The 14,210-nt window shown below is 37.6% G+C and overlaps 1 protein-coding gene across 6 annotated transcripts in view; it reads right to left on the bottom strand.

The window, feature by feature from the left end:
- The window catches only part of LOC132855181 (probable E3 ubiquitin-protein ligase HECTD4), a 110,524-nt gene that overhangs the window by 50,860 nt on the left and 45,454 nt on the right, over window positions 1-14,210 (bottom strand). For all 6 annotated transcript variants that reach the window (XM_060883956.1, XM_060883958.1, XM_060883957.1 and 3 more), the window contains 9 exons: window positions 13,313-13,401; window positions 12,684-12,853; window positions 9,905-10,034; window positions 9,673-9,817; window positions 8,563-8,729; window positions 7,977-8,123; window positions 5,110-5,294; window positions 3,219-3,372; window positions 1,112-1,392 (listed from right to left, as the gene is read on the bottom strand). In XM_060883956.1, coding sequence (XP_060739939.1) covers window positions 1,112-1,392; window positions 3,219-3,372; window positions 5,110-5,294; window positions 7,977-8,123; window positions 8,563-8,729; window positions 9,673-9,817; window positions 9,905-10,034; window positions 12,684-12,853; window positions 13,313-13,401 — 1,468 coding nt within the window. The remainder of the gene's footprint in view (window positions 1-1,111; window positions 1,393-3,218; window positions 3,373-5,109; window positions 5,295-7,976; window positions 8,124-8,562; window positions 8,730-9,672; window positions 9,818-9,904; window positions 10,035-12,683; window positions 12,854-13,312; window positions 13,402-14,210) is intronic.

Below are 14,210 nucleotides of genomic sequence, written 5' to 3'. Positions count from 1 at the left end.
TGAGGGAGAGACAGAGAGCTGTTCTGTGTGTGACTGTGAGTGAGCAGAGCGAGACACAGCAACACAATACATCTGTATGTGTATAGGGGAGGGGCGCTGTGACTAGCCTATCACTGTAGGGGAGGGGCGCTGTGACTAGCCTATCACTGTAGGGGAGGGGCGCTGTGACTAGCCTATCACAGAACGCTGACACAATCAGCTAGCCAATGATGATTTTCATACAATCCGAGCACAGATATTGACTCGTATTACTCGTATAATACTCGTACTCGGCAGAAGAGCTTTATCCGTACCGGATACTCGTTTCAGCCGAGTATCCGGCTCATCTCTAATGGATATGACTTTGTTTATTTTAGGGAAAACTGGATGGGTGAGTACTTCACATGACATATATTGTGTCACCCTCTGTAGCATGACATATGTAGCATGACATGACATATATGTCAACCTTATATGCTACATTGTTAGACTGAATCTGCTGCATATTTCAATAAGGCAGATGGGAAAATAATCTATGCAATTATCCCTCTATCTGTATAATATATATATATCTGTATAACATATATGATCAAATGATTGTTTATTAAAGTAAATTACACAGTGCATAATAAATGCACCCTGTAACTGTTATTTAATTTATTGTGAAATTATAACATGCCACCCTAATGCAGACAAACCAACACCTGAAAACATCTTTTCTACATGTCGTCTAGTGAGAACAATAATGGAAACTATTAAAATAAAATTTAGCTAATATAATACTTGGCTGTTGTTGGTAACTTATATTGTTAGTAATGGCTTAATAGCAACAAATTAGCTACCTGGCTACAATATATGTGGAGTGTCATTACCTAGATTACATCATAATGATCCTACCTTCATCAAATTACATGTTTTATTTAATTTTTACTGTCCCTTTCTTTTTTTGCAGTGCAGCAGTACAAAATAATAAAGCAAAAGGCCATTTGCAGTGGAACATGCAGTCCCAACATACAAGCACACACTTTTATAAGTTATTGTTATTACCAATATAATATATGCATACATTGTTTTATCTGAGCATTATTACCAAATAAAATAAACATATTGTGTGAGCAATGCCTACACTCACCTGGGACCACATAGTCTGCAAGTTTAGCCAGCAGAAGTGCTGCAATGCGGGATGCTGGATCACTGGCATCTTCTTGCTCAGCGTCTATGGCACTGATAAAGTAGCTCCATGGAGGCAATGCCACATTGCCACAATCTTCCACACTCATAAGAGGAAGGGCAGCCCGGCACAGCTGTAGGATAATCAGCACCAGTTTAGGGGAAGGACGTTGGTCCAGGAGCAGTGAAAGAAGCTTGGAAACGCAGGCTGGCTGGCTCAGAATTGCTTTTCCTATATTGCTCCTAAAAGTGATTTAAAAGTGTGAAATTGTGAAACCACAAATATGTTCTATTTAGATCATTGTATGTTACTGTAACAAATGATAGATGTAAACTGATCAGCCATAACAGTAAAACCATAGACAGGTGAAGTGAATACCATTAATTGAAGTGATTCTCAAAGATGATGTATTAGAACAAAACTTAATGTGTTATAGGAAAAGCTGACAATTTTGGATTTGCAAATTTGGATGGCTAGTCAACTGGGTGAAAGCATCTCCAAAACGTAAGTAGTAGTGTGTTCCCAGCTGTCCAAGGAAGGCAACCAGTGAACCCAAGCCTTACTGAGGTGTGTAGGGAGGGAAGTCTAGCCTGTATGGTCCAATCCCACAGTAGAACTACTATAGCACCTATAGAACCTAATGCTGACTGTGATGGAAAGGTGACAGAACACACATCATATGCTGCAAATGGGCGGTGTAGCTGCAAACAAGTCAGAGCACCCATGCTGACCCGTCAACCACCAAAAGCACCTACAATGACTTGTGAGTTTCAGAATTGGACCTTGGACTAATGGAATTAGATGGCCTTGTCTGATGAGTCACATTTTCTTTTACGTTACATGGAGGGCTAGGTGCAAGTGTGTGCAAGTCCGGATGAGATGGCACTAGGATGTACTGTGGTAGTAAGGCAAGCATATGAAGGCAGTGTGATGCTTTGAGCAATGTTCTGCCAGAAGACACTACGTACAGTATCTGAACATTGTTGCAGACCAAGTATACCCCTTTATGACAATGGCATTCCCTAATAAAAGTGGCTCCTTTCGGTAGGATAATGTAACCTGCAACACTGCAAAAATCATTCATGAATAGTTTGAGAAATAGAACAAATTCCCCAGATCTTAATGTGATCAAGCATTTGTGCGATGTGAGCGAACTAATTCAATCCATCAAGGCCCCAACTTGCACTCTGCTTCTAATGTCTTGATGCATGGGCGAGGCTAGCCCCTTTTTAGGGGTACTTCAGCAGTAGTTTGTGGTTTAAAATGTATGTGTTAAGGATGAAAATTAAAACATTTTCGGACTATTTTAGTCCAGCAGGTCGCCGCCACTCTGGAGTAGCACAGGACCTGGGTGACTCGTTCATAGTCATAAACGGCGAGAAGTAGCGCCGGTTACAATGTTCTTACACAAGACGCATGCAGTTCTGTTTATTAACTGCTAGAGCGTAAAAGAAAAACAGTAGCGTGACAAATAAACTGCGTACCTGTGTAGTGCATACGTGTGTCTCTGTTTTGTCTAAAAAAAAAAAAAAAAAAAAAAAGAAAAAAAAAATCTGGATTTTGGAGTTAGTTGAATCAATGTTAAAATGATAAAGTTATTTTTCAATAGACATTTTTTTTTTTTGTGTGTGTGAAAGGAAGGTGGGTGGTGGCAGTGGGGCTCATTGGGTGCTCAGCACCCCTAAAGCTCTGACCCTAGAATCGCCCCTGTCTTGATGGCAGAATAATACACCACACCTTCAGAGGTTATGTGGAGCCTTTGCTTCAACGAGTCAAAGCTGTTTTGGTGGCACAAGCTAGACCGACCACAAGCTTGATGGTATTATTGCAGGTAAGGAATATGCAACCAAATATTAAGTGTTATTTGATTTAATTAACAATTTGACTACCCAATACTGTTGCTCATGTATATGTATATATTAAATATAAGACAAGATACATGCAGTATAGTATAACAATTGCAAAAAGGAACAAAAGCTGATAAAGTTACTGGCTATCTTTTCAGTTATATGAGTGGTATTAGCACTTCTTTTAAAGTAAGATGTCCTTGAAAAGTTATGACGCTTACCTAGACAGGTCATTCAGCAGACTGAGTACATCTTGTAAGGCATCATTTCCAGCTGCTTGGTTACCAGAGCATTCTGTAGCTCTTGCTAGGTGATTAGTCAACAGACTGGATACCTGCCGGGCTAATCCAGAATGTACTGCATCTGAGGAACCACCTAATAAATGAAAATCAAACAGAAAAAAAAAATCTGGAGACAAAAGTAATAGTGATAGCTAAAGTTTACATCAAACATCACTGCCCTCAAGGTGCTCTGTTTCCAGCATACTCCTTTTTTTAAACAAAACAGTAAGGCCCTGGATCAGTTGGTAAAACAGAACTGCAGGGCTAAGCCTTCCCTGCAAAAAGACATCAATATTACTGTATTATTTAGCATCCACATTAGATTTGCTGTTAATAAAGTAATAAATGTGGATTCATTTGAATTTTAATCTTCTATAAAGGTTTCACTTAATTTCCCAACCTACAATTTACCTCCTAAACCCAGGTAAAGCCATACAGTTCACTTTTTTATTTGCATCTCTATAAATTATATGGTTATGTGGCTTTTGATGTACTTGTCAATCACAAGATAAAAGTGGGGGGAGGTTAGTAATTTTCCATAATTACATCAATTAACAGAGAATGCATCATACATAGTTCCAATTAAGCAAATATCCTATTGGAGGCTTACGTAATGTGCAGCAAACCAAAGAAGTGGCTTCAATCTGTCTGCATTTGCTTATTCATTTAATCATCTGTTCTATAAAGATTTCTTTATATACAGTCAGATCCATAAATATTTAAAAATATCTAAAAACTGTTATTTATAATTCTTTGCATTCCATGACTGCCTGGAGTAGACATCACCAGATGCATCAGTTTCTTCCCTGGTGAGGCTATATCAGTTCCTTACTGCTGTAACTAATTGTTGGCATTTTGCCTTCACTTTTTCCTTCAGCAAGTAAAATCCATGCATAAATTATAAAAGTCAGGTAAGGTGACTGGACGTTGCAGAAAGTTATACTTATTTGTCTAAAGATTGATTTTGATGTATATTTTGGGTCATTGTCAATCTGCACTTTGAATCACTGTCCAATATGTTCTGCAGCTTCTAGCTGAATTTGAGCGGATAATAAAGCCATAAACACCTCATAATTCATCCTGCTAAAGTTAACCTTGTTTAAATCATAAAACCCTGAAACCGCTGAGCAGCAAGTCAATATACTGTAGTAAAGAGTACCAAATTTTTATAGACTGATTAAACAATGTTTATTATTTTAATAAATGTTAGCTCCCAATAGTGTGGATAGTTGAATAGCACGTCGTTTTCCTAGAATAGACTTATTCTATTTTTAAAATTTTGGTTCTAAGAATTAATCAGAATAGAAAATATGTTAAAACACTGAATAAAAAAATGCCTATAAAATACAAAGTATTGAAAACAAAAGAGGTAGGCTATCATCTTGGTTAATCAAATAAGAAAATCAAGAAAATCTACATAAGATAATCTGAGAGAACTGCTTTTTTTTATGTTTTAACAAGATAACTTCAATTGTTTATGATGTTTGGTATTTGAAGAAATAAAGCATAAACGGAGTAGCACATTACATGCAAATTAAATTAAAATTTTTGCATATGTAATTAGTTTTTCTTCTAATGCAATTCTTATTATGTCATACATGATATCATGTGATAATACCCTGCTCAACAGCTAAAGTAAACATAGTCTTTAGTCCTCCCATCTAGTAGCAATCACTGGTAAGGCAATATGTACAAGTGAGCAAAGGCAACCCTTAACATATTCATGAGTACACAAGAACAAAAAGACATGACAGTATGAAAACTTTGAAAGTCCTACATCAGCTATAAAGTATACTTTCAGACCAGTGATAGTGAGCACTTTGTATAATACCTTCCACTTTCTCCCACTCAATGCAGCGATTGGCAAGCACTTGGAATGCGGCCCAGGCCATCGTGGCAACTTTCTGCTTCTTGGTTTGTTTCTCGTTGGAGCTGCATTCTCTCTGGCTACTAAGACTGCAAAGTTGGTCCATTAACTGAACTAGGCCGCTACGTACCAGGCATTGCTCCTCACATCTGAGAATACAAAGAAATATTCTATATATCTATGCTGTAATCCATGACGGGATTATCCCAGGGTTTATATGATCAGTTACTGATGTGTGCAAATCAAGAAGTACAAATAAACACTACACATTATGCAAATAGAAATTTATAGAAAGTGAGCACATGATTTAAACAATATCAAAGGACTTTATTATCCTTTATTATTGACACACATTACAGCACAGTGATTTTTTTTCTACGCACATACGCTTTAGATTTGGGATCAGCGTGCACCCCTGGAGCAGGTAGGGTTAAGAGCCTTGCTCAAGGGCTCAACTATGGTAGCCCGGAGTTCATTGACGTCAACCCTGAACTTGAATCAGTGACCCAGAGTCTTAATTGCTGAATTCTTAAGTGGTGAATTCAAAAGGCATCCTCCTGGGATTTACTGCTCAGCATCCAAACTGCTAGAAACATGTACAAGTATGCCACTAGCTAGATGAGTGACCTTGATTAGCTAGTCAGATCTATCCAGATCAGTTTTTTGTTAATGAACAAACCCTGCATGCCTAGCAGAAACAATCATCCCATGATCTAAGCCAGTCTAAGAAACTAAGTCTAAGAATTTGATATCAAATTCCCCTCCACAACAAAAGCAGAGTGGTAAATGGGTTCAAACCTGAGAAACCACTGTGTATGTATATCAGTCTCTTACATTGCTTTGTAGAAATTCTGGCCCAGATGTCTATTTGATGGTGTGATTGGGGTTAAAAAATGCCAAAATTTCCACCAAGCTTAATCTGCTAGACAGATTATGTCTACAAATTTCCTGGGTCCTATGACTGCAAAACAAGCCAACATCATCACCTCTCCACTAACATGCTTGACATTTGGTAGGACTTATGTGTAGCGATATGAATTTTCTGTGCGATTTGCTTTGTAGGTTGAGCTGTGTAGGATGATATAAATTTCCACCTTGGTCTCATCAGTCCAAAACAAAAGATATCTTTTTGTAGAGAAGATTTTTTTAGTCCAGAGCTTTCCATTCAGTCTAAACTTATACTGGATTTACTGGGACACCGACAACACTCTTAAAATTCTCCATTTGTAAACCATCCTTCTCACTGTAAAATGTTGAATTGCTTAGAGAAAATATTAAAATTTTGTAACCCTTCCCAGACAACTGCTTCTCTGAGGTCTTAACTGATGTGCTCCAATACACCAAACTGCCAAAATTTCTACTTTAATATAGGTAGTCACAAACAGTGAATGTTAGTGAAAATTTCTTGAATCTGGAATTTCCTATTAAAAGATTACAATTATACTAGAAAAACATGACTTTATATTACATTATATTTCATGTTGTTTTTGCCATGTAAACAAATCTTGTGCATTACATTTAAAAAAACCCTGATGGCTAATTATGCTCTTGGAAGTAAGACCGGTATACTTAGAAGGATCAGGGTTTCTGCAGGGTTTAATCAGTCAAATTTAAGACTTTTTAAGACCTTTTTATGACCATTATGATTTGAATTTATGACCTACACGAATTACGATAAATAACTTCAGTCATTAAAATTCCTTTCAAAAGTCTTTATTATTGACTTTCATTGAAAGTAACAAGTTTTATTATTTAAAGAGTAATTCTATTATTATAGTATTCAACACCCACAGGACCTCCGCTTTCAGTGTGGAGGTTGATCCGAAACCACTGTGTGTGGCACTGGATGCGACAGAAACGGAATCCCGTGCTGTACTTGGACCGGTTAACGTTAGTGACGGAGCCGAACAAAACTGACAGATCGCCTGCACCCGCTGCAGGCCTTTTACAGCAACGATATGCTTTTCCGACTTTGCATGCGACTTCAAGGCTTTTACTGTATGCCTAAACTAGACAGCTCCAACGTCTTCTTACACAGAGTGCAATAGGCTTGATACCGATTGTTAGCGACAGGCTTGAGCCAGCTACTAAACGCACCATCTTCGAGCCACAGATCGTTAAAGGTACATTTTCCCATTGTGATAGCCAGGATGATTTCAATTAAACAAAGCAGTGACTCAGTATGATACAGTATGTTCGGAGTTCACGCGGGTTTCTGTGAAAGTCCTTCCGACAAGTCTGTATGCTGCCGCATGGACCTTGTAGTTCTGGAACGCTGTGATACCAGTGTGATACCACCCAGATTCCTCATACAGAACTACAACAGGCGAAACAAATGAATGCCATTGCCGCCGCGAGCGCATTTTGATTGAAGAACAAATTAATGGACGAGCATATCAATTTAAGACGTGGCTAAATGCTTTTTATGACCTTGTATGGAAAATGCGGACGTTTTTATGTCTTTTTATGGCCTTAAATTCTTATTGTTAAATTTATGACTTTTAATGACCCCGCGGAAACCCTGAAGGATGTACCTGACATTTATGTTATTAGTAAGGACCATACATTTGTTATTTAGGCCCTGACAAATAAAAAAGTAGAAATGAAGGAAGGTATACTGTCTTTTTCCCATTACTTTTTTTTTTTTCATTTTACAGTTATCCTTTTACAGTTATTGCACAAATGTAATTCCTGATTTTCACCTGTTGTATTAAAAATTGTGATAAATGGAAATAGACTGCTGAGACAGTGGAGGCAGACAGAATTCTGAAAGCATTTCAAATTTATCCAGAAAAGCCTACTCTATTATTATTTCAATGTTGATTGCTTGCCTGGTGTAAGGGATAGTGCAGAGTAGGCAGATGCTGTTGGCACAGGCAATAGGATAGCGGGAACACAAAGACACAAGAGAGGTCATAGTCTGTCCAAAAGCCTCCTGAACCTGTCCCACCATGCCACCACATGTCAGCTCATCAATTCTAAAAGTAGGAATCAGAAACATAAGCTGAAAATTTACAGATTCATGACATGTCTAATCAAAAACATAAATCAAAAGCATGAAAAGTTTAGTGGATAGAAAATGTAAAGAGGAAGAAAATGTCAGAGCCTTTTATATTTTCATGAGCATTTGCATTAACTGGCCAGCTAAAAACATACACAAGGCATGTAGTATACTAATCTTTAGTCTCTGGTGGTTTGATGTTTGACTTAAAAGTAAAGGAATTTGAAGAAAAAAACCCTAAAAAACTAAAATAGCTAAACACTAAAATTTGTGTAGCATTTTGACCAAGTATTAAATTTGAAAGACATTTTTTCTTTTAGTTTTTAAAGAAACAATTAGGGAAAAGTATTAGTAAACTATTAAAAGTTCAAATAACTTGTGGCATCAAAACTGCTACACTTCCAAAGTGAACATACCTGGGCCCACCCTGCAGCACCATGGTGACAGGACCCACCAGGTGAGTTACTCCTCCAACTCGAACAGCAGTTGTGAGGAGCTCCCTCATGTGGACCAGAGCTTGCTTCCTGGTACACCCTCTTCTCCAGCGTGTCTGTGCTGCTGCCAGAAAACTTCTACTAGACACCTATACAATATGTGTTATTGTTATTTTAGCATCTCGGCTATAAATGATTCTTAGACATCTTACACACATTGCTATATGCAATGACCTGTACATCAGCTAATTTTGGCAGCATTACTTAAAAACAATAAATACTGCTAGAAAAGATTAAACGGAATTAGATACAGGTAAACTAGGTACAGGTACAAGAAGAGGTGAACTAGGTAAATCAAATCACACTCACAGTCACAATCAAACTCTCACAATCAAATACACAGTTACTGGTAGAAAGTGTTACTTGTAGAAAATTCAGGAGTGAGAGAGTGATACAGGTAGAATGATAGAAAGTCTATTTGTGTCTATTTGACAGAAAATGGAAAGAGAGTGTGTGGGAGTGATCGAGAGAGAGAGAAATTGAAAGTTTCTGTTGCAGGTAGGCTGACAGAATTAGAGAAAGAGATGCAGTTCTTCGGGCCTTGTGCACACAGGTGTGTGTCTTTTGACTCCTGATCCAAGTCATCATGAATATCATGAACATGCTGATCCAAGCTCACCATTCTGTCAAGTGCTCTGTTTTAGAATTTTTGGAATATTTGATCACTCATTAGTCTGAACAGTTTAAAAAAAAACATGTTCTATGTTCTAATGTGTTTCTGTATGTCTTAGACATAACAACATTGTTGCATAGCCTTAGAGCATGCTCCCGAAAATGCCTAGTAAGTTATGTGTCAATACAATGCAAAGTTGTTGCTGAGGTACTTGGCCCCTAAAATGCATGAGAGAGAACAATAGTGCTGTTTTGCTATGCAGGTATCACTAATAATAATAATAATAATAATAATAATAATAATAATAATAATAATAATAATACAAGCCAACATAAAATTTTAGAAGACACAATAAAAGCATTTATGCAAAATATAATGCTGTGGCTGAGCTGGGTGAGAAAGCCAATCAGCATACTCACTGCATGGTCAGGGCTGGTCCCTATAAAAGCAAACAGTTGTCCAAGCAGCACACTATAAGTTGGTTTGTCACTGCTGTCTTCAGCTGCCAGAGATTGCAGCAGAGTAAATGAGCTACTTCTGTTACCAGCAGCGTGAGGACGCCTCCTACAGAGTAGAAAATATTATATTAGAAGCTGAATTAATTCATATAATCTAATAATTTCAACTATATGGTAAATAAAAGCACCTTACCTCTGTGCTGCATGTGTAAACTCCAGATCTTGGTTTGCTATCATTTCCAGGTCAGAGGGAGCAGACATACTGCGCAGAAAAACTGGCTGCTTCACTATACCAGTCTTGGTATCTGACACCAATTTACAGGCTAGAAGCAAGTTTACAGATTTAGAATAATGCTCATCTGGGCTTGGCTAAAAATGTTAAAGAATTTCAATTTTGTTTTATTCATTTATATTCTTCTTATACTTTCGGTTCGGTTAGTGGTCGCCACAGCAAATCATCTGTTTCCACCTAACTCTATCCTCGGCATCCTCTAATCTTGCACCAATTACCTTCACGTCCTCTTTCAACACATCCATATATCCACCTCTTACCTGGCAGCTTCATCTCCAACTCCTTCTACCAATATAACCATCTCCCTCCTCTGTACATGTCCAAACTGTCTCAATCTACCCTCTCTGACCTTGTCCACAAAACTGCCAACCAGAACTGTCCCTCTGATGTGCTCCTTCCTAATCCTGTCCATCCTTGTCACACCTAAAGAGAACCTCAACATCCTCATCTCTGCCTCATGTCTTTTCCTTACTGCTACAGTCTCTAACCCATACAGCATAGCTGGTATTACTACTGTCTTGTACACCTTTCCTTTGATTCTTGCTGACACTCTTCTGTTACACAACACAGTCTGACACCCTGGCACACTGGACGGTTGACCCCAAATACTTAAACTCCTGCACCTACTTGACTTCAGTCTGCTGTAACCTAACTGTTCTACTTCCCACTCTCTTGTTCATACACATGTATTCTGTTTTACTACGACTGACTTTCATTCCTCTTCTTTCCAGAACAGACCTCCACCTTTCCAGGTATTCCTCCACCTGCCCTCTACTCTCACTACAAATCACAATCTCATCAACAAACAACATTGTACACAGCGATTCCTGTCTGACTTCATCTGTCAACCTGTCCATCAAAGTAGCAAACAAGAAGGGACTCAACTCTGATCCTTGATGTGGCCCCACCTTCACCATGAACTTCTCTGTCTGACCTACAGCACATCTCATTACTGTCATACTCCTTTATTTATTTATATTACAAATGAATATTATACATAATAAAATATAAAACATAAAATAAAAAAATAGATATGGCGATGAAGATGGATTTTATTCTGCTACTAACTGGAAATCTTCCCAGGAGTAGAGTAGAATAAAATATGTTTAACTGAAGAGTGTATATGATTTTGTGCATATTTGTGTATATTTAAGCCTTTTTTGTATCCTACTAGCTATATAAACGTAGGAGCAACAAGTCAGGAGCAACAGCGACTGACTTCCTGCTTTAAATAATGACTACAAAGTGGCTAATGGTGGCTAATGTCAATTGCTTTAAGTCCTCACTTTAATGTTTCAGTATCCAGTGGTGCTGACTTAACAAAGATCATCAATAATCAAAAGTTTCTGAGATATATCCAGGTTAAAAACACTGTTTTGAAAAAAATGTAATTAACAAACAATGATGAAAATTCTAGGAGATTATAAAAGAGAAATTAAACAATGATGAAAATTCTAGGAAATTATAAAAGAGAAATTAAACTTTTAATAGGTTGTAATAGTAGAACAAAGAAGAACAAACAATCATTACATGACTTCTGAAAATTCCTTGATTTGGGAACGGTAGGGCCCACTGCAGTCATGGTGAATTTTTGGAGGGGTGGAGGTGGGATGCCATTAGGGGATCCACTGGAGGTAAGTGGACGAATCCACTCGTGTCAGGCAAAATGAAATTATGGCTGTTCCCACAGAGGGTATTTGCTGGTGAGGTGATTTAGCTGACCAAGCAGCTATGCTCCTTGAGTAAGAGGAGGTTTTAGAGTAGTTTATTTAACGCAGTGCAAATGATTATATGGCAGATGTAAGCCCTGCGTGCCATGTAATGAAGGTCCTGTACCTGTTGGATATCAGGAATGGACAGGCCTTGTGGGGTGTTCCCAGGATGCAGTGGTCACTACATACACAAAATGGTCTAAGGGAAGACAACCAGCTAATTGGTGACAGGGTCCTAGGCATCCAAGGCTCACTGATGCACATGGGGAGCAAAGACTAGTCAGTTTGCTCTGATACCACAGAAGAACTACTGCAGCAAAACCTCCTGAAAAAGTTAATTATTGATGATCTTTGTTAAATCAGCACTCAATTTGACTCTATGGTCATATTGCCCATGCTGACTCCTGTCAACTGTGAAAGCTAGTTGAAACAAATTATCCAATGCACTGACTTGGCATCAAAATTCCCCAAATCTCCCACTGATCATTCTCAATGCAATCACATATGTGGAATGTGCTAGACTAACAAATCCAATCCATGGAGGCCAAAACTCACAACTTAGGGATCTACTGCTCACATTTTGGTGTCAGATACCACAGCAAACTTTGCCTCAACAGGTCAGAGCCATTCTGGTAGCAACAAGGGGAGCCTAAATATTATTAGGCAGGTGGATTTAATGCCATGGCTAATCTGTGTACATTGTAGTATGACATAAAACACAAGAATACTACTGCTTGTAAAAGACATAAAAATATCCTAATTTTAAGAGAATACTCATCATTACAGTAACAGACAAAAAACTCTTACTTGAAGCAAGATCTAATAGCTTCACAAATTAATCCTGTCAGAGTTATACAAGTCTCTTTAAACGTATATCAATATATATTAGTACATAAATTTGTTACATTATGTAAAGTGAACAGTTATGCTTAAGAAGCACTTTGGTGTTCAGGGAAGTGGAAAAGTACCTGGTGAACTTGTAGGTGTTGTGGTTAGGCTCCCGCAGTGTGGGGAAATCGTGACATGCAGCAGTAGTTCTGAGCGATTCATTAAACTCTTTAGAAGAGCTCTGGTCTTCACCAGAGGCACAGCACACTTGGAATGCGGCATAGAACTAACCTCCTGAAAAAAACACTCCCTAATGCATGCACACAAACAAATAAACAAACACTCACAAATAATTTATTTTATTATGGGTCATATCATAATGCCACAAATATCCAGGAACTGGACTTGGGTACACTTGCCAAATCAAACCACAAAGATCAGTCATACAGGGATACAAACATTTGGAAATAAACAAAATATGAGTAACTTGTTGCTAAAAATCAATCTACAGCTACTACTGAGTAAAATAAAGCATGAAGAAAAATGAGAAATAGATTTTCTGAAATGACAAAAGGACTGAGATTCAATGATGCCATGCAAAAAAATCATCTCTGTATATTTTTAATTTTGCTTAGTTGGAAATTTACTTTCCATTATTTACTTTAAATGAATTAGCTCTGTATTTCTTAACATAGCAGAGTACACATGATCTTATCCAACATGATTCACCAATATTTGATTTAATTTATAAAAAAAAGTTACAATCTACCTTAATGCAATTACAGCATTTTCGACATCACTCCAGTCTAGTGAAACCTCCTTCAGAGAACACAAAAGTTCAATCTCCTTCATTTTGCTCTGTAAAGATACACAAATATTGATTATTTGATACAATACATACTTTTACATTTAGTAACCTCTTTATTCTGGTCATGGTCAAAGTGGATTCAAAGAATTTTAAAGGTAGGCTGCTAGTTTAGAACACACCATTGATGGGAAACTGCAGAGCACCATGCAGACACACACACACACAGAAAAACATCACTTTTGCCGGGTCAGAATGACATTAAGAAGAACACATACCCTTAAACAAAATTACAATAAGAGTTACTCTTGACATGTTATACTGTAGGTTACTAAAGAATATTTAAAGTAATACTTTAATAGCCAGTTTCACATAGAATCTAGCAGCTCTATATGTAGCTCTATATGTACTGTAGCTCTAGCAGCTTGTTCTGAGCAGTTTGAGGTATTATCATAAACCAGGTCTAATGAGATTTGTGTGGGGAAAAACGTATTTCACGTGTTTTTGACAGAAATTATCTATCTCCCATCTTAGCAACACATCATAAGACAGAAATGGGTCTGTACATAAGACACTTTTACACACAGATTCCATTCCATTTGATTATTTGCTATAAACAAGCCAAATTGCATACTTCTTGTTGACTGTCTGTCCAAATCTTTCCTCCTCTGTATGCAGCAGAAGATATCTCACCCCAGTAGACCACTTCTAGTATTTGATGCAGTTCCCATTTTTAACCAATAGGTTTAATAATAACTCAGTGAAAAGCACACCAATGGAACAGTGGTTTATACAGTATGTTAAACAGCAACATCTTTAAATCGTTGATCATGTAAAATAAGTAGTATTGCATGTATAGAGA

Source organism: Tachysurus vachellii, chromosome 12, assembly GCF_030014155.1.
Source record: "Tachysurus vachellii isolate PV-2020 chromosome 12, HZAU_Pvac_v1, whole genome shotgun sequence".
Lineage (NCBI taxonomy): Eukaryota > Metazoa > Chordata > Actinopteri > Siluriformes > Bagridae > Tachysurus > Tachysurus vachellii.
Note: the sequence above shows the minus strand (reverse complement) of the source record. Positions and strands in the feature narration are given on the sequence as shown.